The 26,437-nt window shown below is 41.5% G+C and overlaps 1 protein-coding gene across 1 annotated transcript in view; it reads right to left on the bottom strand.

Moving 5' to 3' along the window:
- LOC115099811 (cytosolic carboxypeptidase 6-like) overlaps positions 1 to 26,437 on the bottom strand; it is a 1,627,912-nt gene that overhangs the window by 908,873 nt on the left and 692,602 nt on the right. Inside the window, exon 5 of the mRNA XM_029617660.1 lies at positions 7,320 to 7,536. Within this exon, the coding sequence (XP_029473520.1) occupies positions 7,320 to 7,536 (217 nt within the window). The remainder of the gene's footprint in view (positions 1 to 7,319; positions 7,537 to 26,437) is intronic.

Below are 26,437 nucleotides of genomic sequence, written 5' to 3'. Positions count from 1 at the left end.
AGATCCCAAGTTACACCTCCTCCATAGCAGAAGTACAGTTTTGCAGCAGTAGACCTGGGCACGCTCCAAGACACTAAATATTTGTGCACCTTTCTTGGCCATGCCCTGAAACACTCACACCATTCCCCTTTCTGAAGTCGAGTGAGAGGCGCACACAGTGGGAGTTATGCATGCTTTTAAAATTTGATGGGCACATCTCCAGATTTGGGCATGCATCAGGCTTTTAAAATTCACCTTGAAATCTGGTCCTTACAGTGATAGAGGTTTCGCCCTGAACAGGGAAACAGATCAGTCAAGTAGAATGTAAACACATCAGCTTTTAAAGTACAAAATGCAATGTACACGGGCCGCTTTCTTCCAGGGCTATCTACAAGCTCAGTGACTCAGATGTGTCTATATTAAGGAAGCTTACTATAAACCAGGGTTATTATTAATAACTTTTTGCAGTACAGAAAGAGACTTCCCAGGGGTTGTCCCTTTGCCTCAGCCAGAACTGAGTCCTAATAGACCTTTCGCACTGCTGTTTCTGTGTGCACTGCAGTATGGTTAATTATAATTGTACGCACCAGGCTGTTTAAAATGTGAAAGCACATATGTCATGATAGCAGAGTAACGACTGAGCTTTAGAAAGAAAGAAAACATAACACAGAGGTAAATTACAATTTCATACATTCCAAACTAGTAAGAATCAGTAAAGTTTTGGATATATGTTCTTTGATTTGCTCTTACAGTAGTTGTGCAATGAAAACACTGGGGAAGAAAGCAAACTGTTTATCCTGATTTGTTCATATTTGAAATCATGTCATTTCCAAGCACATCCCATCTTTAAAATCTGTTTTGGGTTTTTTTTTTCACACTGTTGGAATAGTGGTAGCTTTCTCTAAGTTTCTTGGGTTGGAGAATAAAATAAAAAAATAAAGCTTTAAAATGATGTCAATGCGTTCATTTACAGAACAATTTACCACAGCTTGCCTAGGTGTGGGTATTTTATATCCATGGATCTTGTACCTCATTTTTAAAAGGTAAAAAGTGTGTGTAGCTTCTCTTTGAAAATTGTCTCTGAGTACAAAAGAGCCACGGACTTTGCCCCTGCTTTTATGGCAGGCAGAAATTTACTGGAAAATCACCAGTATAATTGGGAATTGCTTTCCAAGCCCTGCCTAAACAGGTCCCTATCAGTGCTTCCCTTCAATCCTGCTAAAAGTGCACCCAATGCATGCTTTCAGCCACACTGAGTGAGTGCGATTGTCAGAGAGTTGAATCGGGTAAATGAGTCTTTTGGTTATTTCTCTCTGTTTTTCCATTCCGCTCATGATAACAGCGTGAGATAAGTGCAGTGCCACTACAAGCTGGTCCTAAATTCCCTCTGGAGGAATGGCAAGCATAGCCCAGGTTTTATGCTCATTCATTCTTTGGCCTTTGCCGAGTCTGGCCCACTCAGGGGGCAATTTCAGTCCCTTTGTTCAGCCTGCAGACACGGTGCATGGAGTTTCCAGTGCACACACTACAGGCAAATGTAAAGTGCGTGCAAGGAATCGGACGGGATCCCTTCAAAATGAAATGGCCAGATTTTGTCCCTGACCTAGCCCCCTCCCTTTTCTCTGTTAGGAAAGATCCTGCATTCTCTTACCTGGGGGAGGGGGGGGGAAAGCAATTTTTAAAATCTTTTTCATGCTGGTTAACATTTTTATTCATGCAATAACCTTTGAAAATGGATCTCCCAGGTACTTAGATTGATTTAACTCCAAACTCCATTCGCAATGACAATTTCTTACTTCATGTTTACCATTAGTCATTGTTATCAATGTACATTCTTTGCATAAATCATAGAGTATAACTATTTAATCACAGACTAACCAATAAAATGCTTGAGGTTAAAAAACCAGACATAGTGCAAAAGGAGAAAATGACAAAAACAGCATTACGAATGGAAGTGCGACTCCTCCGTACTGTGTATGGAGAGAGAGAAGATCATCAAGTACCGAGAGATGCAATTAGAGACAGAGTAAAATGTGGCCTACAGATACTGAAACCATCCTAATTGTTTGGTCACCATTTGCCTGATTAAAAAATTTCCAAGCTCACTTCGATGTGTTGCCTGAATATATTACACCATACAAGCTTAAGAAAGAAGCCGTTTGGGGCAATGCAAGTACCAAGAAAACCACTGGCAGTAAGTTTGAGAGACAGATCAGACCCAACATGCTGTACCCTGTCACCGTGTGTGCAAGACAAACCCAATATAAATCCTGTTCCTTCAGTTCTGTAAATGTATATTCTATATCCACAGATCACCCCCGCCCCCCAAGCACACTCACACACCTCTCTAACAGTGGTGACAGAGCAGGAGAATTTTCCCTACATCTCACCACACAAAACAATTCTGCTGTCAACTAAGTCATAGAAACACAAATTTCCTCCACTATCAGCACATCACAAAATACAAACCTCCTACAACCCTTCTGCCCCCCCCCCCCCACTCAACACATATGTAGCAAACCTGCCACACTACAGCAGCACTAACCCACAGGATTCCAAAAGTAACAACCCAAGCTATGAAATATTACACTGGGCCCTAGAACCCCAGTCCCTTCTATTAGGAGGACCGCTATGGATCCCTACTCAGATGCTAGCAGAATCCCTCACTTCAGTCAAACACAGAACAAAGCCAGACCCTCTGCAAATACAGAATCAGGATAGAAATGCAGACAAAAATGGGAGACTCCAAGAAGCCAGACATTGCATGCAGTGCAACACTGAAGAAGTAGAAACAAAAACGGGTTACATCCTGTTCTGAGCAATGAACAAAGACCCTCCCAAAGCTAACATATTCCAGTCACGAAACTGAAATAAAATGTCTGGACATTTTGGGCCCTTACATAAGAACTATGACAGGAACCCAGCCATGCCAACATAACATCTTCCCCCACCCTTCCCCCCATACCCCCTCCCCCACACACAAGAAGCTCAGCACCCCCAATATAACATTATGGCTGAAAAGCCTTGCTCTGGCCCTCCTCCCCCGTGGTTACCATTTGCTGCTTTTGAGTGAGAGGGGGTCAGCAGATATGGTGGGCCCGAGGGTGATGGCAGTCTTGATCCACTCTGTCTCCCCTTTCCCTTCCACCATATGTCAGTGCCCCCACTCACCCAAGCCTTGAGCCATTAACTCCTTTCTCCTTGGTCACCATACGCTCCCCCAGTCCCATCAGAGCCCCACCAGTTTCTCTCCACCCTCTCCTAGCCCCACCAGTTTTCCTCTCTTACCTCCTCCCCCACCCCAGCCACCTCAGTCCCCATCAGTTTCTCTACCCTCTCCTCCCCGCCTCAGTACCATCAGTCTCTCTCCCTTCTTCTCCCTCTCCTAGCCTATCAGTCCACACCAATTTCACTCCTCCCTTCCCTCCCCAGCCCCATCAGTCTCTCACCAGTTTCTCTCTCTCTTCCCCTAGTCCCACCAGTTTTACTCTTCCTTCCCCCTCCCTATCAGTTTCTATCTTTCCTCCTTCTCAGATCTTCCATTCCCCAATCCCTTCAGTTTATTTTTCTTCCTCACCTTACTGCTGCCGCTATCAGCCCTCTATTACTACTCCCAGACCGCCCCATCACGTTCCGCGCTTCTGTCTGCACCGCCATCGAGCATGCAGCACTTCCTGTAGGCTGATCTCGTTCATTGCGAGATCAGCCTACAGGAGGTGATGCTGATGCAAACAGAGTTGCAGCAGAAACATAAGAAATGAGCCACGTATTTTCTTTGGGTGGCATTCATCCATTTTAGAACATTTAGAACAGACAGAAGCTGTCATTTTTGAATTATAAGTGAACATGCAGCAAACACTTCAAGCAAAACTTAATGCAGTAGCCAAACTCAATTTTAATTTGGCTTTCTGTTATAATTAAGAAAAGCTAGTTATGTTGTTAATTCTAGGGCAGTAGCAGCTGCTATTTTTAGGTAAGTCAACAGCTAGAATACACAGATGAAGAGTAACAAGGTGCCCTCTACTTTGTAGAGAAATGAAAAAGTCAGCTTTACTTTTCTCTGTGATTGTTCTCTGAATTTATTTTACAGACTTGAGTAAATAGCTCGAAATTGTATTTAGGTGACACTTTAACCCACTTAACATCAGAGCCTTTGGAAACCACCAAATCTGACACAGTGTGAATGTAAAAATGTGATGCATTCCTCTGAAGCCTCTGGCTTTCATTTCTCCAAGTAGAATACAGCTTTATTTTCCAGCACTGCTATTAAATATCCAAACTTTAGACTGAGAAATGGGAAATTCAACCTATTGACTAGTGAAATTACTTACCTGAAATATTTGTTCTGTGAATGAACTCACACATATGGGTCAACATTCTGAAAGCTTTCTATGCAAGATTTCTGAGAATTTACAGGAAGGGAATCCATGTGTCTCCTACACTAACTGTCACTTAGCAAAGATAGAAAAAGATAAAGAATCACTCCCAGAAAGGAAGGATGGTGGCTTGTATGAATCCATTGAGTTGCTGTTTTAAGACACTGAACACAACAGGGGAGCAATTAAACTCTCTCTCATAATTAAATGGAGGCACACATATGGGATTGGTCAGCCAAGAGTTGTCTTAAAATTAAAAGGGCTAGAAAACAATCCCCAAAACACTTACAAGTGCCAAAAGGTAATAGGGGTGTTCAGATGAGAAAAAATACAAATTTTGTTTTGTTTCATTTTTTATTTTTTCCCCATTTCGTTTGTGTTTGTCATTTTGTTTCATTACGGTGTTTACTAAATCCCATTTAGTAGGCCCTATTTCTATTTCTAAAGAATTAGTGCACACTATAAAAATTGGTATGTACTAATCAAAACGAAACAAATGCACATCCCTAAAAAGTAATTAATGATTTTGCAAGAGAAATTTTGTCGGGTTTCCCTTTTATTTTTAATAAAAAAGAAACTCGAATAGTGAAAAAAAAAAAGACAGGAGACAATGCTGGAAGGTAAGAGAAAGAAATCCCAAAAGGGAAGGTGTTGAGCTTTACCCTCAGTAAAATCACTGGAATGCTGATAAGCCAAATCTTGAATTGCGACAAGAGGCAGAATCAAGGCAATAATGTTTGATGAACATATGGACTGAACTTCATGTAACAGCCTTGCAAATTGCTTCTAAGTAGGTTGACCTTGGCTTGGCAAATGAGATCATCCTTACCCCAACAGATTGGAATTGATATGTTCTTCTAACATCAGTCTCATTAGCTAATAGGAAAAGGTACATTTTCCCAAAAGAACTCCAGGTTGGATCATGTTAAAAAAAACCTAACCTACAATCCTGTGAGGACATCTAAGGGCTTTAGTCTCCTCCAGAGAGAAGGCAATCCAATGTATGAGATGTTGCATCTTTGATTTTACTTGGCAAAGGACTAAGTTCCCCAGGAACTGTTGTGTTCATGGACCCTTGGGCTGAGGCAAAATTGGCTCTATCTGAAAGGAGGAACCCTGCAGGTTCTAATCGTCAGCAGATGGACCCAGGCACAGCCTGAATCGACTTAGCACAGCTAAAAATAGCCAGTTTGTTTTTGCCTTTATGCCTGCAAGCTTACTCCATTTTGGATTACCCTCCGCAGGGCACTTCACACAATATCAAGACTACTCTGACTGCATTTGGATTTTATTTCCGTCTTATGCATTGCACATTCACTGTAAGTTGATTTCCTGGGCCTCTTCCCTCCCAACATGAAACACAGTCCATGTCGGGGGACCGAAACTCTCCTTCAACCATTCATGAATAAAGAAGGAAATGTTGATTCTAACACCTTATCATGCTTCATTTTTTGAGTAATCCTGTAGAAGGATCCACAAAAACTCTCTGGTGCTATACCATTGCTATTGTGGTTTATACCAATTGTGTATACTGCTCATCATCTCCACTTCCCATTGGCGCTGCCTGATGACATCACTGAGATGCCAGTATATAAAGCTGGCCAGAACACCTCCTCAATGCCTCGGCAATAGGTTGACTCCGTTAGAGAAGTGATTTGCTTCTGTGTTCCTGGTCCCTGATTCTGCTGTGTGTCCTTCATGAATTCCTATGTCCTGTTCCTGGTTCCTTGGCAGTCTAGTTTGTCTTCTGAGTTCTTGCTTTTGTGGTCAGTCTTCCCTCTGTCCTGTGGTTCCTCATCCTCTTTCCTCCTCTTTGTTCCTCGTCTCATTCAGACTGGACTTTATGCATTGATTTCTGATCAGACTCCTGGCTTTGACTTTGGATTGGACTTCTGGCTTGAACTCGGATTGGACCTCAATGCTGCTTGACCTCCACCTGCCTCTGACCACTGTCTGTTCACTGTTACTGCTTGAACTTTGCCTTCCCTGATCACTGCCTGAACCTCGACTGAATGAACTCTGCCAGCCTCTGATCACAGCCTGAACCTGTCTCCGTTTGCCCACTGCCTGTCCCGACCACTGCTCGTCCTGACTCAGCTTTCTTCACAGTGCTGGCCCACACCCTCTTCTATGCGACGCATTTTCACTTCCACAGAGGCCCATGCCTAAGTCCAGCCAGCCCCAACAACCGAGGGCTCAACCTAAGGGGAATGAGGGCTGGTATTGGTGAAGCTCTAGTTGGGTCTCTGTTCTAGCCAGCTCTGCCTGCTGACAGTGGGGACCTGCAGGGTTCTTCTCGGTAGGTTGCACCAACTCCACCTCGGCCTAAGGGTCCACTTTTGCAACATGTGCCTACTGCCTAATGTATAACTAACATGGAAAAGTATACTGCAACTGAAAGTCATTGTACTTTATGGGAACAGCAATCTGAAGTTAACTTTAGTTAATGTCATATGCTTCCTAACTTTTAAATTCACATTACATTAGAAAAGTATTATTGATCAGTAGCAAATTGGCGTGAAAGATTTATCCAAACTCACATTGCTAGATTTGTGTATATTTGACCTTAAAATTCAAGAAAACTTATAGCTCCGTCAGGTAAATGTTCCCTGGCAGAAGAGTTACATGGCTCTTAGCAAGTCAAATTAGCTTATTTTGCAATGGGTTTCTTGTGGCTGCCGGAGTATTTATTTTTTAGTGCAGCCGCAGAGCGGTGAAGTCAGCATGTTTACTCTATTGTGGGAAATGGGAAATCTGGAATCATCTTTCAGGCAAAATAGCTCTGGTCCCACATGGGTCTAGTTATATTATCCAGACAGGTGGGCACAGTCAACTGACTGGAGAAGGTCGCCTTTAATTTCTGAACATGAGATTTTCCCTTCGAGGAAGCTCTATATAACTATTTGAGTGAGGAAAGCCAAAAAGCATGCATGCAGACTTACAAACTTGCTTATTAGTACTCACCACACTGAGTCCCAGTAATTCTCTGCACATGTATTCCATATTTCTCTTCTCCAGGTTGTCCAAATAATGCTGGAGCCGAGTGTATGTGTACGGGTAACAGTAAGAAAACTGATAAACGTCATCTTCCCGATCAAAGCAAAAAGCAAAGGACATCACATAGTTTTTTCTGTGGTCTGGGCAGCGGTAGTAATAAACATTTTTAGCAGGTAGCCGTTGCCTGTAAAAATATACAAAATATTCAAATCATCAGAAACCAGAAAAATTAATGCATTCAAGTTTCTTAACATTTAAATGTATTGGGAGTTTGCTTCAAAGAGGCTACAAATATAAAACAATGTTCCATCTTTTAAAAGTCTCTCCACATAAGCAGAGAAAAAGGAAAATGTGTCTACCTTAATACGAAGAACGCAACAGTTTAACAGAAAGGTAGCTATAGCTTAATGATATAGGGTGAATTTTCAAAACAGTGATGCGTATACAATTAACATATGTGCACGTAAGTACCTTGTACTCGTGTGCATGCTATTTTAAAAACATCAAAAGTGCACACATATTTTTGGTCTCATGCGCATAACAAAGCGGCAGTCTAGGAGTGTTCCAAGGTGTGACCAAGAGCTACGCGTGCATGTTGCTATTTTATAAGAGACTTATGCGCCAACAGGTGAATTTTTAAAGGAGTTATGCATATAAATGTAACATACTATCATAGCAAATTTAAAAGCCATATACCCATGTAAAGTGCACTTAATGTGGGTAAAACCTATTGATAATTCAATGGCATATACTGTAGCAATTTTCAAAAGCCCACTTTCATGGGCAAAGTGTATTTACATATGTAAAACCCAGTTTTAAGCTCGTAAAATGCTTTTGAAAATCAGGCCCATATATTTGTCAACTTATTCACATAATTTTACACCTGCTAATTAACTTCTGCAATTAACATCAGACTAGTCTGTTGTCTGCTACTGGTTGAGTGGGAGGTCTGGGTGAACTGGAGGAAGTTGAGTGAAGAACTAAGGGGTCTCAATGACCTGGACAAAGACTGGGTGAACTGGTGGAGGTTTTGACAAACTAGTGACTACAATTATGTACACAATTATCACCAGTTTCTATGCATGAACAGGGTTTTACACGAGCAAGTCATGATTTTTTTCATGCATACAATATAGGGGTATATGTTTTTAAAATAGGTAGGAAAAGTACAGTGTCTGCTGTTTTTCTGCAGTAATATGCAGAAAAACAGCAAATATTGAACGCAATCATGTGTGCACATTTTTACACACACTACCATTTATTATGCCTTATTTTGCATTAGCAAATATTCTAAAGCCTATGCCAAGGCACTGGAATGCACTCAAGCTACATGTGCTACAAGCTACAAGCTACAGTTATGTTTACTATGTTTACTATGTTTACTATGCACCCATGTTCTATGTGAACCAGCATGATGTGACTGCTGTCTCGAATGCCGGTATATAAAAATCGGAAATAAATAAAATAAAAATAAAAATGTGCGTACAATTTTAAGTGTGTGCGCACCTAATTGTCTAATTTGGGTTTCTACTGTGTAAATCAGAGTATTTTATAATCTGGCACACGTCCACTCCATTGCCAGTTTCACTAGTTGACCCAGTCAAGATTAGATCCTCAAAACTCCCCTGGTTCAATAGCCTGTATGCCCCCAGGTTACCCCAAACCCGTTAAAAACCTGTCAGAAAAGGCTGGCTTTTTTTTTTTTTTTTTTTTATTACTTACACAGTACTGGACCTAGGCACACACCCCGGCGCCTAAGTATTTATGCACACATCTCTTGGCCCCACCCCAGAATGCCCATGCCCTGCCCAAACCACACCTCTTTTTGAAATCAAGTGAGATGTGTACACTGCAGGTGATGCGTTCACATCTGGGCAGCTTTTAAAATTCATTGGGCACGCATAAGCCCGACTTGGGCACACATCCCCTAATTTATGCGAACGCCAAGCTTTTAAAATCTACTTCTAAACATTCGGTTTCCAAAAACCAACGGGAAAAAATAAGGCTTCAATAATTTGTTCAAAAGTTTCATACAAGAAACTATGCACAATTGGTCTGGAAGGCTATTCCAAAGGGTTAGACCTGCTAGGAAGAAAATCTTTTCACAAGTTTCACATAGACACACTTAAGGAAGGAACTGGTAATAGCCTAGCCTGACATAAGTGCAAAGCACCTTGCAGATTATAGATTTTTACTAAGGCACAAATCCATGGAAAATCTAAATTCTCCAGGAATTTGTAAATAATGGATGCAACCTTGTACTTTATTCTGGCTTCAACTGGGAGCTAATGCAACTGACAGAAAACTGGGAAAATAAGATCCCTAATATTTGTGTCAGTAAGAATAGGAGCTGCTAAGTTTTATGCAATTTAGAGAGCACAGGTAATAGTCTGTGGCAATCTCAGATATAGGGAATTACAATAGTCCATGCCATTAATGATTAATTCCTGTAGCATTGTCCGGAATGCTGAGGGCTCAAGAAGAGGTTTAAAACTGGGCATCATTCTCAACTTTAAAAATGTGGCCTTTGTCCATGCATTCACCTCAGAACATAAACTTAAACTGGAGTCAAGAATGACTCTAAGACTCTTTACCTGCAATTGAAAAGGAATTTCACAATCCTCAAAAATGAACTTTAACAGCTTATCGACAGAAGCAACGCTTTTTAATACCCTGACTTCAGGTTTGGCAACATTCAGTAGTAACATATTATGGGATAACAAAGCCTTAATAGTGGAAAGATATAATGGTATAAGCTGCAAACTGGTATCGCAAGGTGATCTCAAGGTATGAAATATAATTGAATCAATGAGCACCAAGGTTAAATCAAAGTATTGAAAACAAGCAGAGATATCAAAGAGCTCTCAAAGTACCAGGCTGCAATGGAGATATCAAGCAGACTCAAAGCACCCCAAAAGCATTGTTTTGTCAAATTTTTCTTGAACTACTTAGATGACAAAGTTCTTTCAAGGTGCCAAAGCACATTCAAGGTATTACAATAAAAAGACACTCAAAGTGCCATCAGTGTCAGAGGAGGTGGCCTGCTGTAGTTCCAGAGCCACCCAGGCATGCAATCCAAGACCTGCATGCCAATTTTCACAGAAGAAATTCCATGCAGAGTTTCTCTTCAGAAATTCAAGGTCAGTGGAACTGCAGGTGCATTTGTGCTCTCAGACTTTGCCCCTGCAACAGGTGCAAATTAAAAATAGAAACATAGAAATGATGGCAGAAAAGGACCAAACAGTCCATCCAATCTGCCCAGCAAGCTTAATTTAGTAACTGTTAATCTGTGCAGGTTATTCCTATGTTTCTCTTAAGGGTAGTAACTGTGCAGTTATCACCAAACCTACCTTGATACCCTTTAAAAATGTCAGCTAGTAACATTTTTTACTGGGTGATGAGCTTCCCTGAAAATTCAGACAGCGCTGCTTGATGTGCTTTGCTTATTGACTTGGCCAAAGAAGCAGACCTGTGCTTTTTCCCTGTCTGCGTATCAGTACCCCAGACCATAGAATTCAGGGCCCTCTTGGCTGTTGTCTGAATCCAGTTCTCATTTTCCCCTTGCCATTGAAGCAGGGATCAATGTTTCAGTTGCCTTTAAAACATCAAGGCTTATTTGATAAGGGTAGTAATCTCCATGCCTTCTGCTAAGGGTAGTAATTGCCACACCAGCAAGTTACCTCCATGCACACTTTCTTCATTTCCTAAAGGATTTGGCCGTAGAAGCAGTCCTGTGCTTTTTTTATGTGCAGGAATCTCAAAATGAAATCCCCATGCACACTTTTTCTCTCCCCACCCTGATTTGTTGTGTCAGAAAATATGCTCAAGGTGAACAAGATAAATCAGCAATAATATCATAATCATAAAATAAAAGAATCAATAGAAATAAAAATAAATATACAATAGTGGCAGGCATTATTTGACTGAGGCAATCAACAATTTAGGTTTAAAAATTCTTTGCTCTCATACATCTTAGTACACACGGGGCCAGATTTTAAAAGGCCTGGTGACGCACGTAAACCCCCGGGACGCATGTAAGTCCTGGTGCTTTACTAAAGGGGTGGGATGGGGCGGGGGCAGGGCCAGAGGCCTCTGACACAGCGGCCATTGCTGCTGTGTTGGAGGATCGCGTGCCGGCAGGCTGCCAGCGCAAGCAACTTGCGCCTGCCAGGAGGCAGGCACAAAAGCTAAGACAAAGATCAGGGGGTGTTAGAACAGGGCTGGGGGGGGGGGGGGGGAAGGTTAGGGGGAAGGGGTGGGAAGATCAGGCTAGGGGGGAGGGAATGGGGAAGGCAGCGCGGCTCTGCGCACACAAGGTGCACAATTAGGCACCTCCTTGCGCGCGCCGACCTCCGATTTCATAACATGCGCACACCTGCGAGCGCATGTTATAAAATCGGGCATACATGTGCGCGCGCTGGGTAGCTCGCGCACATTTACGTCCGCGCGCACCCTTTTAAAATCTCCCCCAATATGTTTACTAGAGTTTATACAGAAAATATAAAGCTAATTTGCTTGTATTTTATCTCAGATGAACATTTTGTTAATATTAGAAGCTTGTGTATAAAAATCTTTTGTAGGGTTGGTGCCATGGCTCAGGCTGCAGTGCTGCCTGTGATGGCGCAGTAAACTTGTGTTTGAGTCTATTGCCCGTGGGCTGGTTGGAGAAGAGGGAAGCTGACTGCTACTGCCACTGTGACAACTTTGGCCGGCCAACAAGCAATGGAGGAGTCGTCTTGGCGAAGACTTTCCTCCAACCCTTGGACTGGCGAGAGTCTCTGAGAGTTCACCTTTAGGGATGTGAATCGTTTTTTTGCCGATTTAAAATATCGTCCGATATATTTTAAATCGTCAAAAAATCGTTAGGGCCACGATACAATACCAATTCCCCCGATTTATCGTTAAAAAATCGTAAATCGGGGGAAGGGGGAGGGCAGGAAAACCGGCCACACTAAAACCCCCTAAAACCCACCCCCGACCCTTTAAATTAAATCCCCCACCCTCCCGAACCCCCCCCCCAATGCTTTAAATTACCTGGGGATCCGGCGGTGGTCCAGAACGGCGGCGGTCCGGAACGGCCCCCTCAATAGAATCGTGTTGTCTTCAGCCGGCGCCATTTTTCAAAATGGCCGCCGCAAAATGGCGGCGGCCATAGACAAAAACGATTCGACAGAGGAGGTCGTTCCGGACCCCCGCTGGACTTTTGGCAAGTCTTGTGGGGGTCAGGAGGCCCCCCCAAGCTGGCCAAAAGTTTCCTGGGAGTCCAGCGGGGTTCCGGGAGCGATTTCTCGCCGCGAATCGTTTCGTACGGAAATGGCGCCGGCAGGAGATCCTGCCGGCGCCATTTTCCGTACGAAAACGATTCGCGGCGAGAAATCGCTCCCGGAACCCCGCTGGACTCCCAGGAAACTTTTGGCCAGCTTGGGGGGGCCTCCTGACCCCCACAAGACTTGCCAAAAGTCCAGCGGGGGTCCGGAACGACCTCCTCCGTCGAATCGTTTTTGTCTATGGCCGCCGCCATTTTGCGGCGGCCATTTTGAAAAATGGCGCCGGCAGGAGATCGACTGCAGGAGGTCGTTCACGACCTCCTGCAGTCGATCTCCTGCCGGCGCCATTTTCCGTACGAAAACGATTCGCGGCGAGAAATCGCTCCCGGAACCCCGCTGGACTCCCAGGAAACTTTTGGCCAGCTTGGGGGGGCCTCCTGACCCCCACAAGACTTGCCAAAAGTCCAGCGGGGGTCCGGAACGACCTCCTCCGTCGAATCGTTTTTGTCTATGGCCGCCGCCATTTTGCGGCGGCCATTTTGAAAAATGGCGCCGGCAGGAGATCGACTGCAGGAGGTCGTTCACGACCTCCTGCAGTCGATCTCCTGCCGGCGCCATTTTCCGTACGAAAACGATTCGCGGCGAGAAATCGCTCCCGGAACCCCGCTGGACTCCCAGGAAACTTTTGGCCAGCTTGGGGGGGCCTCCTGACCCCCACAAGACTTGCCAAAAGTCCAGCGGGGGTCCGGAACGACCTCCTCCGTCGAATCGTTTTTGTCTATGGCCGCCGCCATTTTGCGGCGGCTATTTTGAAAAATGGCGCCGGCTGAAGACAACACGATTCTATTGAGGGGGCCGTTCCGGACCGCCGCCGTTCTGGACCACCGCCGGATCCCCAGGTAATTTAAAGCATTTGGGGGGGGTTCGGGAGGGTGGGGGATTTAATTTAAAGGGTCGGGGTGGGTTTTAGGGGGGTTTAGTGTGCCGGCTCACGATTTTAATGATTTTTCACGATAGTTTACACACCCAAACGGCAACAATACGATTCCCTCCCCCTCCCAGCCGAAATCGATCGTTAAGACGATCGAGGACACGATTCACATCTCTATCACCTATATTTGCCATCTGGGATGGATATCCAAAGAAAGAGAGAAAAATGGGGCATAAAGAAACTAATGAGGAAAAGCATTTTTATCTTTTTCAGGTAATTTACTAAAAAGCATTCTCTAAAAACAGTTTACTGTATAATGATATCACCATTCTCTTTTGTGCCTTAGGGAGTCACTTACAAAGGCAGCAGAACAATATTGTGCAGCCTTGTGAAGTGATAAGTGGCATCATATCACTTCCAGTTGTTATGGCACAAGGAATGGTAACAGACAGAACTATCCTTGGTGCTATAAAGGTTTAGTAAGGATCTTTGGCTAGCTGAACCCCCGCCCGGGCCTCAGTCTGCAAGCATGTCAGTTGCTGAAAGAGGTGCTGTTTAATATATTCAGACCACAGAAGGAAGGGCAGCAGTCATTTATCCAGTATACATCTTCTAATAAACACTACAATTGGAAGAAAAAATATACTGTTAATCTTAGGTATTGTAATTCTATTTCAGATTCATCATCCAGCTGCTTCAACATTTGTAGTTTTAAGGGTTTGCAGAATTTTTTTTTATTTTTGGTAAGGAATCAACTAAGAGCTAAAGGTCAGACTTTAAGGAAGCTAACAGAATGAAAATGATTTTTAAGCACACAAGTGAAAGAATAAAAACAGAAAATATCTTTTTGATTTTATAAAAGCAGCAGCAGCAGCAGAAACAAGCAAAAAAAACCCCAAAAACCCAAAAGCCACAAGCCATCTACATAGTCCCCAAACCGCAGACTTGACATGTTCCTAAACTACCTGAACCTTTTTCTATCACTCACTTTACTCTAGAGTCTTATAGGACATCCTTCATTTGAGCTCAAATCAAGCAGATGATATGGAAGTGGCTAAATGTATTCTAGCTCCCAATCCTCAAACCATAATACAAGGAAAAACTGTTTATGCCACTAAATTGCTGAACTTGGTTTTCAAATTGGCATAGATAAAGGGCAGACCTAGAGACTAGAACATAAGGTCAGGCATAAAATCCAGCCAGTTTGTGAGAATTTTGGATGCCAAAAGCTAAAGACCGCTATCAAGGTTAATTTACCAACTGATAATAGATGGACTTCATTTTTCTGTCTTCCAAATAACTGCATTACTGGTTAGACTTTTCAGCAAGTTTTATCCAACTTTTGTTGCTATGCATACTGTTCTAAAATACTTTTTACATTCTGCTCATCCGGCCTTCATTATAGAAGCTCAACATCTGTTTTATTATCCACTTTGACACTTACTTTATGGCTGCATTTGGCTATTATGGCTAATTCTAATGTCTAGGACATCTGGTATTGACATTTTGCTATCAAGTATGCAGCAGAGCAGCAGGAAGCATCCTCCATTCCCAGGTTTTAAATCCACCCTCTCAGGACAGGAAGAACCCCCAACTCTTAATTCAAAGCATATCTACTAAAAATCATTATAATAGTACTCTTGTCACTGCTAATCTATTTTATCTCTCTTAGCACTTTGTCACTGCTAATCTATTGTGAGTCATATGGAAAAAGGGAGACAATGTTTAGATACCAACAACACATTTTTACACACAGCAGCCAAATCAGATTCTGATCTTCCGATTCTGATGCTATCTGGAAATTAAAAATGAAACGGGAGAGAGACCAAGCACTAGTTATCACCAGCTGAGCTTTTGATAACAAGAAGACATTGCTCAGTTCTTGAATTAACCTTTTTTGTCCTAGACACTTTATTGTTTACTCTCCTTTTTTTTTTTTTTTTGGTTATATGCCTTCTGGAAAAGGACACCCACACACTGTGACAGCAGCTGCTCCTATTAATTTAAAGCCATTACAAAAATTAAAATTAAACCCAATTACTTTGGCTAGTTTATAACCGGGGAACGGCTTAGTGTGATTGTTCCCCCTGGTTATGGACAAAAACAATATTCTTACCTATGGGCAGCTGCCAGTGGAATACTAATGTACTCCCGCTCTGGCAGGGGCCTACGCAGACTGCACAGTGTAATCCTGAGCTGAGAAAATATCTGACCGGAGATCTGTAGAAATACGCCAACTTTATATGCCATATAGTAAATCAGTTCATTCCCACAGCCAGGGATCAAGCTTCCTCGGCAAAGCATCAAAACAAAAATAGAGTGTTCCTATTTGCCATTCTGTTTTCAGGCAGATCAAGAGTGCAGATGCGTTGTGTTAATTGACACTTGAGTATCTCAGTCTTGTCATCTCAAAATGATTATTTTAAGCAGTTCCTAGTCATGATCTGTCCTGCTATTTATCCCAGAGGTTATTTTTTATTTTAGAAATGTATTGCTCAGTTGAAGTTCAATATCTTGTTGCTCTTTTTATTATATATAGTCCATGTTAATTTGGTAAAATACTCTGATTTACTCTCTGGCAATCCTATCAAAGGATACAATGGACCATACTAGTATAATTGCATTAACTACTGACTGGCTAATATGATCGAATCATATAGCAATCATGGGCTTGCTATCAGCAAAGCGATTAAGCCCACTTGTCTTCACTCAAAAAATAGCGCATATAAAAGTGAAATTTCAAAATGTCAAACATAGAAGCAAAGGTTCGTGAGTAAAAAAGAGGTGGGCCAAGGGCATTCTGGGGCAGGGTCAACATTTACACAAGTAAGCTGCTATTTTATATGCAATTTGGGGTCGATTAAAAAAAAACAAAAAAACAAAACATGGGCGTCCATGTGCGCGTGGTTCCTGGCGCATGCACATGAACGTGGCTATTATAACACGCGTGTGTTATAATATAGGTGTGTTATAAAATATGATATCCGCGCACATGATTTTATAATCAGCGCACGCATGTGCGGGCTGATGTCTGTCGTGTGCACAACGGGAGGGGATCTTAAAAACAACGCGCAGCAACGCAGGTAGGCCTTTTCCAGTTCCTTCCCCGTCTGCTCCAATTAAGGCTGCAGATAAATCAATAAGAAGCAGAAAGTATTTAAGTCCTCTGTCATACCCTTCCTTGATTGCATCAGTATTACAAAGTGGAGAAAGGTAAACAGGGAAGTGCCTCAGGGATCTGCACTGGGACCTGTGCTTTTTAATATATTTATAAGTGATCTGGAAAAGAGAATAATAATGAGTGAAGTGATCAAATTTCCAGATGACACAAAATTATTCCAAGTTGTTAAATCACAAGCAAATTATGAAAAATTGCAGAAGTATCTTGCAAGACTGGACAACTGGGCATTTAAATGGCAGATGAAATTTAATGTGGACAAGCGCAAAGTGATGCATATGGGGAAACAACCTACATTGTAGTTACACAATATTAGATTCCATATTAGGAGTGTTGCGTCCGTCGCTGCTCGACGACCTCAGTCCTCACTCTTTACCTCTGTGGCGACTCCCTCCGGGTCTGATGGACTGTTGGCTGTCGCGGCATCTTCTTGCCATCTCCCTCCGGCATCCCCGGACCGGCATGACGCTGCGGATCTGCCATGTTGCCTGATGATGTAGGGTGTGCGCGCGTTCCCATTAATGTACCAGCAAGGGCGCGAACCTCGGGGGCGTCCCCTAAGATGACATTATCCGCTTCTAATATAAAATGTCTCAGTATTCACTAACGAATTGAGTTAGCAAGGAACGGACTCGCTATTGCTTGTCTCTCTACGCTACTCTGCCTCCTCGGACTTACCAGGGGTACCCGCTCCTCGGGGGCCTCGCTCTCTTTTCTTTATTTCAGATTGCAGATGTGAACCGGGACTCGCTCCTCGAGGGCCCAAGTTCCTGGACACTCTGAAGATTCTTTACTGCCTGGAAGCTATCGCAGATACAGACATTTGTGAGTTATCACCGCTCTCTCAGAGCTTTCCCTGGAACCAGGTACTCGCTCCTCGAGGGCCTAACCCTTTCCAACTACTGAGCTTCCTGAAGACCTTATGTGAGTTTTGACATCTAGTTCTGGCTATGAACGCAGCATACCCTGTCTACTCACTATCTATAGTTTCTCTACAGCTCAGCAACTCTGGAATCGCTGTTCCAGTACCTGAGGGACTTCAGCCCTGCCGGGCATATCAGCTCACTACTGCCACCTCTGGTGGTTCTACTTCCAGTCTAATAAAAGAACTATCTGTGTCTGTCTCCATACCCAAGCCTAGCCGGTGGTCCCTCTCAGGATATCCTCCTGGGGGCACAGTCATCTGCCATCGGCCCAAGGATCCACCTATCTATGTTCCTCTACAGCTGAGTACCCTCTCCAAGCACTCCGCTGGTAACAGATTCCTACTGCTTCCCATCAGAGGTCTTCAGCAACAGATTCATAACAGATTGCTGTCTCCTCAGTCTAAACCCTAGAGATGATTAACTACTCCCTCTACAGGAGCTGAGTATATCAGATTGCTAACTCCTCCTTCCACAGGAGCAGTTCCATAACAGATTGCTACTCCTCCCTTCTTGAGGAGTATACCCTAACAGATTGCTAACTCCTTCCCTCTTGAGGAGCGATTCATAACCGACAGCTAACTCCACCTACGGAGTACAACCGATTGCTAACTCCTCCTCCAACAGGAGTATCTAGCAACCGATTTCATAACAAGGAGTTACCACTCAGGAATAGGACTTTGGCATCATAGTGGACAATACTTTGAAATCCTTGGTTCAGTTGGCAGTGGCAGTCAAAAAAGCAAACAGAATGTTAGGAATTATTAGGAAAGGAATGGAGAATAATATGGCAAATGTAATAATGCTTCTGTTTTACTCCATGGTGAGGCCACACCTGGAGTACTGTGTGCAGTTCTGGTCTCTGCATCTCCAAAAAATATTGTTGCTTTATAAAGGGTACAGATAAGGGCAATCAAAATGATAAAGGGAAAGACTAAATAAGTTGGGTCTGTTCTGCTTGGAGAAGAGATGACTATGGGGAAATATGATAGAGGTCTATACACATCATGAGTGGAATACAATGGATAAATGTAATTTGATTATTTACTCTTTAAAAAAATATAAAGTCTAAGGAATATTCTATGAAGTTAGTAAGTAGCACATTCAAAACAAATCAGAGAAAATTCCTTTTCATTCAATGCACAATGAAGCTTTGGAATTAATTACCAAAGGATGTGGTTAAAGTAACAAGCATAGCTGGGTTTAAAAAACAGTTTGGACAAATTCCTGGAGAAATCAATTAACTGTTGTTAACCAAGTAGCAGCATGGGATCTATTGACTATTTGGGATCTTGCCAAGTACTTGTGGCCTGGATTGGAAACAGGATACTGGGCTTGATGAACACTCAGGATGACCCAATATGGCAAGTTCTTATGTTGGCATGTCTTCACCCTTCTGATGATGTCTACCCACACAGTTTCATTAGAAATAACAACTAATTTATGTAATTGTGTATCCTCTACAAATGAATAAATAAATACATAAAACAAATTAAGTACATTTATTGTGAGCTTAATTGGTAGCATCATATTTGATCTTTAAACATAGAAACATGACGGCAAAAAAAAAAAAAAAGACTGGATGTCCCATCTAGTCTGCCCAACTGCCCAATTAATTTAGCTTTATAATTACCATCATTTCCTTAAGGATCCCATTTATGTATCCCATGCTTTCTTGAATTCAGATACTGTTTTTGTCTCTACCATCTCCACTGGGAGGCTGTTCTATGCATCCACCACCCTCTCTGGAAAGAAATATATCCTAAGATTACTCCTGAGTCTACTACTTTTCACCCTCATCCCATGACCCCTCATTCTGGAGCCTCCTTTCCATTCAAAGAGGTTTGCCTCTTCTGAATGGAAACCTTTGAGATATTTAAATGTGTCTATCATATCTCCCCTATCTCTCCTTTCCTCTAAGTCTATTCCCCATATGCTTTAAAATGAAGAGCACTGATTATTTTAGTAGCCACCTTCTGGACAGATTCCATCCTGTTTCTATCCTTTTGAAAGTGTGGTCTCTAGAATTGTGTATATTATTCCAAATGAAGTCTCATAATAGACCTTATTGGGGGCAATAGCACCTCCCGTTTTCTGCTGACTATTTATCTCCCTATTCAGCCAAGCATCTTTCTGGCTTTTGCTGTCACTTTATCCAGCTGTTTGCTATATTTATACAAATATTCTGGCTTTGCTCTGCATTTAAGTGATATTATGGCGATAGTGTAAAAACAAAGACATAAATATGAATGCCTTAGAGATTTAACATTTTGTATAAGTGCATTTCACAAATTTCTGACTCATTTTTCTAGATCTGTATATTACACCAATACAAATAGATGTTCCAGTCCCTTTTTCCAGATTAACCCACATTGCTTCCGCCTTTCCTCATAAGCCCAGCAATGATGTTGCTTTAATATTGGTATTTATATATAATGCCACGTCTCCTTCCTTCCGACCTGTTCCTTCTTGAATAGACTGAAGCTATCAAGAAGGCTTATAAAAGAGAACGCTAGGTCAAAGGTCAGCTTCTGTTTCAACCATCCACTAAAGATATAAATCAAAAATGGGTCTGTGGCTTCCTTATACATCGTGCATGAACAAACTGAAGGCCAGAATTAGGAAATACTGGCAAATGTTAAGTGTGCATACTATTTTTTCACAGACACCCTATTTTTGCCATGACTAGGGTAAGAAACCTACGAGATCAGGTGCACTCTACATATATAACATGGGACAGTACAGATTATGAGCACCCACTAGTAGGATATTATGTATGTGGGCATTGCAACATCTGCAAGATGGTTTACCAAGGGAAAGAACTCATATTTTATATATTTTACCCCCCCCCCCCAGTTAACTTGTATATTTTATTGTTTCTAGTTTCTAGTTTTTTCTCTCTTTCCCTATCCTTCCTTCTGCTGTCCTCTCTTTTCTCTTTCTCAACTGCTCCCCTTCCCCCATCCTGTTTAATGTACTTTTCGCTCCTTTTGTTTTAAGCAGTTGTAATGTAACCTGGCTTGATGTTCCGACAAATGTCAGTATATAAAATCTGCAAACAAACAAATAAATAAATAAATGTTGCCACATCGCAAACCTTTTAAATTTTGCAAACATTCTACAGGTACCTCGGAGGGGGTGATATATGCCCTCTGGTGCTCAGGCAGTTTAGTCTACATAGGAAAAACAACACATATGTTTAGAACACAAATACAAGAACATTTAAGTTGTATCTGACACCAAAGAATAGAGGCACCTATAGTGACACATTGGATAGAGACACCGCATGCAATTGATGAAGTAAAAGCAGCCAGTTTGGTACAAATGCAGTGCTCTAGGAGAGGTGGTGATTTTATCTCCAATTACTTCAACTAGAATCATGATTTATTTACAATTGGAATATTAGCATCCCCTGGGGTCTCAACAAAGAGATAGATTGGCCTATTTTTTTATTAAACCAAATACCTTCAATTCAATAACATAAAGCTTGTATTTTCAGTGACATCGTCCATGTGCATTTCAGTGATTGGTCCTTGCTTACGTTAAAAAGACCATGTAAGTGAACAGACGTTGTCAGTTGCAGAAAAATGGCGGGCATATGAAAGAAAAACCCTGAAACACAGTAAGTTTATAAATGCATTTTAATATCTTGACCAGAAACAAATTTGCATTAAACGTGTTAATAATCTTTCAAGCTCTCTCTAGCCTCTGAAGCAGATGATTCATGTCGAAACACTGGCAGTGTTGGGCAACAAGAATAGGAAATGGGCAGGAAATAAGAGAGCTGTCAAATGTGGCATTTTTCTTCAGCTAAAGATTTTATTCCTGCCATATGAATTACAATACCAAGAGAGGGTGCTTTGGAATAGAAATCAGGAGGCTACTTGAGTAACCTTTGTTTTAAAACTGACATTTTGTTTGTAATATAAAAATTAAAAAAAATGATTTCATACAAAAAATTCACAATAAGATTTCACAACAAACCAGAATGTGAATCTTGTTAGTTACAGCTGAAGATATAGCAGGTGCCTAAATTGTAGATACTGGACTTTAGAGATAGCCAACAAGGCGTTAATAGCCCGTGTTGTTTGGTGATTTTCTCATAGAGGGGTGTTAAGAAGAAGAGGCGGTACTGTTTCTTGTAGTATACATTGAATGCCAGCTGCCAAATCTTTGATTGCTTTTCTAGCTTTCTTAAATCCCTTTTCATTCTCTCTACTCCTTCTGGCATGTCCACTCTATTGCAGATTTTAGTATGATCTGCAAATAGACAAATTTTACATTCTAGCCCTTCCGCAATGTCTCTCACAACGATACTGAACAGAGCCAGTCCCAAAAACGAACCCTGTGGCACTCCACGTAACATGTTTTTCTCTTCAGAGTAGGTTCCATTTACCATTACACTCTGTCTCCTATTAGTCAACCATTTTATAATCCACATCACCACCTTGGCACTTACTCCCAAGCTTCTTATTTTATTCACAAGCCTCCTATATGGGACCGTATCAGAAGCTTTGCTGAAATCCAAGTAGATCACATCGAGCGCTCTTACTCAATCCAATTCTCTAGTCACCCAATCAAAAAAATCAATCATATTTGTCTGACAGGACCTTCCCCTGGTGAATCCATGCTGCTTCAGGTCCAGCAACCCACCAGATTGTAGAGAGTTCACTATCCTTTCCTTTAGCAGAGTTTTCATTAATTTTCCCTCCACCGAGGTGAGGCTAACCAGTCTGCAGTTTCTGGCCTCCTCTCTACTACCATTCTTGTGAAGGGACCACCACCACTCTTCTCCAATCCTGCGGCATCACTCCCATTTTCTGGGATCTATTGAACAGGTCCTTCAGTGGACTTGCTAGCACATCTCTGAGTTTTCTCAGTATCCTGGGGTGTATCTCATCTGGACCCATAGCCTTGTCCACTTTCAGTTTGCCTAGCTCCTCCCATGCATTCTCTTCTGTAAATGGTGTTTCATCTATTCCATTCCCATACGGCCTTATTAACCAGCAACATAGAGGAGGGCTTTAAATAGGATGTCAGGGATGGGTAAATAAAACCCTAAGGTAAGTAAAACATTAAATACTTGTATAGAAATGGGAAAAAAAAAGGTACTATCAGGCATGTATATTTTAAGTGTGAAAAATTGTGACTTGCTCACGAAAAACCCTGTTTACATATGGAAACTGGTATATTTTAAAACAAGTACAAGTATGTATTTATTAAAATATGTATAGCCCACTTATCTTTAATCCTAGATGGGGTACATAATGAACACACATAAAAGTTAAAATCAAACAATAACCACAATTGGTCATTGTTCCTTGATTGCAGGAGATAGCTGACTTCCAGCATCAAAGATAACTTCAGGAATACTTTTCTAGCCTCTTTTTTCTCAATAGTAACAACAATATTTATTTATTTATTTATTTATCAAATATATATACCATCACTCTGTATTCAGTCATAATGGTTTACAATTATACAAAAATAAAACAATCATATAATTATGTACAATTATAAATATAAATAAAATACATTAAAAAATTAAAATAATAAAAGAAAACTTAAAACACATCTAAAATAAAAATAATAAAACCTAAATCATTATATAATTTAATGTCGCCATAATCTGTGAGACTTAATCTACTTTCACTATACAACTCTCATATGCAAGCTTGAACAGCCAAGCCTTTAAGTTCTTTTTAAAAATCAGGAAGTCTTTTTACAATCTTAAAGCAGTGGGGAGAGAATTCTAAAGTTTAGGGCCAGCAATCGAGATAGCTCTTTCTTTCATTTCAGTCAAGTGTGCAGATCGGACAGAAGGAACAGTTAACAGGCCTTTATTCGCCGATCTCAAGTTTCTTTAAGGGATATGCAAATCTAATGAGGCATTTAACCATTCTATTTTCTCACTATGGATTGATTTATGTAATAAATATAAAATGGTATAGTCAATTCTAAACTTAATTGGGAGCCAGTGTAGGGCAATCAAAATAGGAGTTATGTGATCGAATTTACTTATACCAGTTAGAATTCTGGCTCTTGCATTCTTTAATAACTGTAATGTTCTTAAAGAGGTAGCAGGCAGACCAAGAAAAAGCATGTTAAAACAGTACTGATGAACTTCAGGTTTTCCTTAAGCTCTTTGACCAAACCATGGCTTCTTCATAAAACAATCCTCTCTAGCTGTAGGGATTCTTCACCAATACACTCCTCTTGTCAAAATCTCCAATTTTGGAGATTTACCCAATTTTTCTCCAGGTCATCAAGACCCACCTTGCTCTTCACTCTGAACTCCCCCCAGTTCACCCAGACCTCTGACCCAAGCAGTAGTAAACAATAGACGAGTCTGATATCAATTGCATCAGATAATTAGCAAGAATAAAATTACACAAAACAGTTGCCAAATGTACACATATAAGCCTCTAAGAAAATAGCAAACTTGAGCACGTACCTCTTGGCGCTGCCCTGGAACAAGCCTAGTCCACCCTTTTTTTTTTTTGCACATAAATGTGCACAAGAGCAAAAATACGCCCATACGTTTGATGTTTGTAATACAGTATTACGCAAGAAGAAGCTACTTTTGTGCATTAATGCTAATTTTACACATGTAAATGTTTTGAAAATTCATCCCTAAGCATTTTTTCCCATAGACACAAAACAGGACAAAACCTTTAGTATATAGGCCTCTATGTCTGTAAAAAGGAAGATGAATTAAGTCAACCACCAGAACTCTTCTGCTCCCATGAGGAGCTTTTAATTTCAGGCTTTTAAGACTGTTCCTCTGTTGTATCATTTATCAGTGTCAACAGTAACAAATGACCCATCTTCAAGAATCCAGATTTCTCTGAGGACTCACCATATTGCTGAAGAAATCAACACATATTGCAGGGACACTACTATCCTGTTCACTATGTAGAGTGGAAATGGGCCAGCTAATCCAGTAGCGTAATGTAATTGCTTACCTGTAATTGGTACTTTCTGATGACAACAGTGCTATGAGTCATGCAGAGACATCACATAAACTTGTCTCATACTGGCTTCCGAGGACTTCTCCAAAGCTTCCTAGGAAAAGCTTCTGGGCATACGTGGGAGTTCCTGTTGTTCCTCAGTTTACTGATTAGATAAGCCAAAAACTGTTTTAGCTGGAGAGAGAGACAATTTCTAACAGAGAGGCATGTGGATTGTGTGGCTCATTGCTGTCTTGTCAACTGAGAACACCAATAGCAGGTAAGCAATTACACTTTCTCTGATGACAATATATGAAGAGTAACTTCTTCCTTATGAACATATGGACACATGAAAAATACTGGAAGGATGATGGACTGATAAGGTAGAAGTCTGATACTATCTTAGACAGAAACTTGCATGGGTAAGATGTGCCCCTCTATTATACTGAAATATGTAATTGGAGATCCATATTCAAAGGAGCTTATCTGGGTAACTTTTTACCTGGACAAAAGTCTGTAATTGAACATTTTTCCCCTCTTGCTGGCTAAATTTTACCCGGGGAAAAATTGGGCTGCGTAAAAAGAGGGAGGACAGGGACATTCTGGGGCAGGGCTTAAGTTTAGCCTGATAGCATCACTATTGAGTGCTATTTGGTTAAATCAATGCAGTTAAGGATGCTCAGAGAAAATGCTGGTCTAAAGTAACTTGGGTAACTTTACCTAGGTATCTTTAGTAGAGTACATCCAATAGTAGTACGCCCCTCCAAATTTCTGACCTCAAGTTATCCAGGTAAAGTTAAATTCCCATGCCGCATACTACTGAATCTGGATCTCTAAGCTTTCACATGATTATTATGGCCTTCTTTTGCTTGCTAAAAATGGCATGCTATGTAGGAAGGCTTTTATGTGCACATTAAAGTGGTCTTAGATGATGTTAGCATAAGCAAACAAAATTTGCAAGCCCGCATATGCAAATGACAGAATCCCATATGCAAATATGAGTGCTCAGTAAATAACATGGTATGCTCTCCCTCTACTCTGTTGTATTTTATTGTGTTAGATTTGTGAGTGTGAACTTTATTTTTAGTATTGTTACTCACCTCAAGGTTCTTCATAGGTATGACACCAAGTATGAGTAAATAAATAAATATCTACTGGGCCATCATTGGTAAACAACCACTAGTGAATCCCTGCCAGGAACTGGTGATAACTAGCTTCTGTGCACAGTAAAAAGCTCAACATTGCTCATGCTAACCAGCTCAAAGTGAAAGGACTTGGTGGCAGTGGGATTTCCTCTCTCCCTTTCTTTCTCCTATGGCAGTATCCAGGCCACTATTAGGCCATCCCACCCTCTCTGCAGCAGAGATATTCTCCCCAACCCTGCAGTAATAAGAGCCACTCCTCCAGGGGAGAGAGAATTCCCACCTCCCAGATTTTACCCGCCACTCCTAATCCTCCAACGCTCCCTCCACCTGTAGCCCCCTAGGCATCTCCATTTATTTTATTTATTTAAAATATTTCTATTCTGCCTATACTGACTATGACATGCTAGGCAGATTACAAAGTGAACCAAAAACAATGAGCAAGATAAAACATTGTGCATATCACAAATCAGCAAACCATCCCTACCCTCAAGCCCTTTGGGAGCCCTCCAGAGCACTTACCCTTACCACTTACTGTTCACTTAAGACCGATTAGCATGAAGGACTCCTAATTAAAGCCGCATGCATAGTACCTTTTTTGGGTAATCATGCATATTATTACCATAGCTACACTAATGTGGCCAAAATTTAATGTACTGATGCAAAAACTCTTTGTACAGCAAAGCAAATGACA

The sequence above is a fragment of the Rhinatrema bivittatum genome, chromosome 10 (assembly GCF_901001135.1).
Source record: "Rhinatrema bivittatum chromosome 10, aRhiBiv1.1, whole genome shotgun sequence".
NCBI lineage: Eukaryota > Metazoa > Chordata > Amphibia > Gymnophiona > Rhinatrematidae > Rhinatrema > Rhinatrema bivittatum.
Note: the sequence above shows the minus strand (reverse complement) of the source record. Positions and strands in the feature narration are given on the sequence as shown.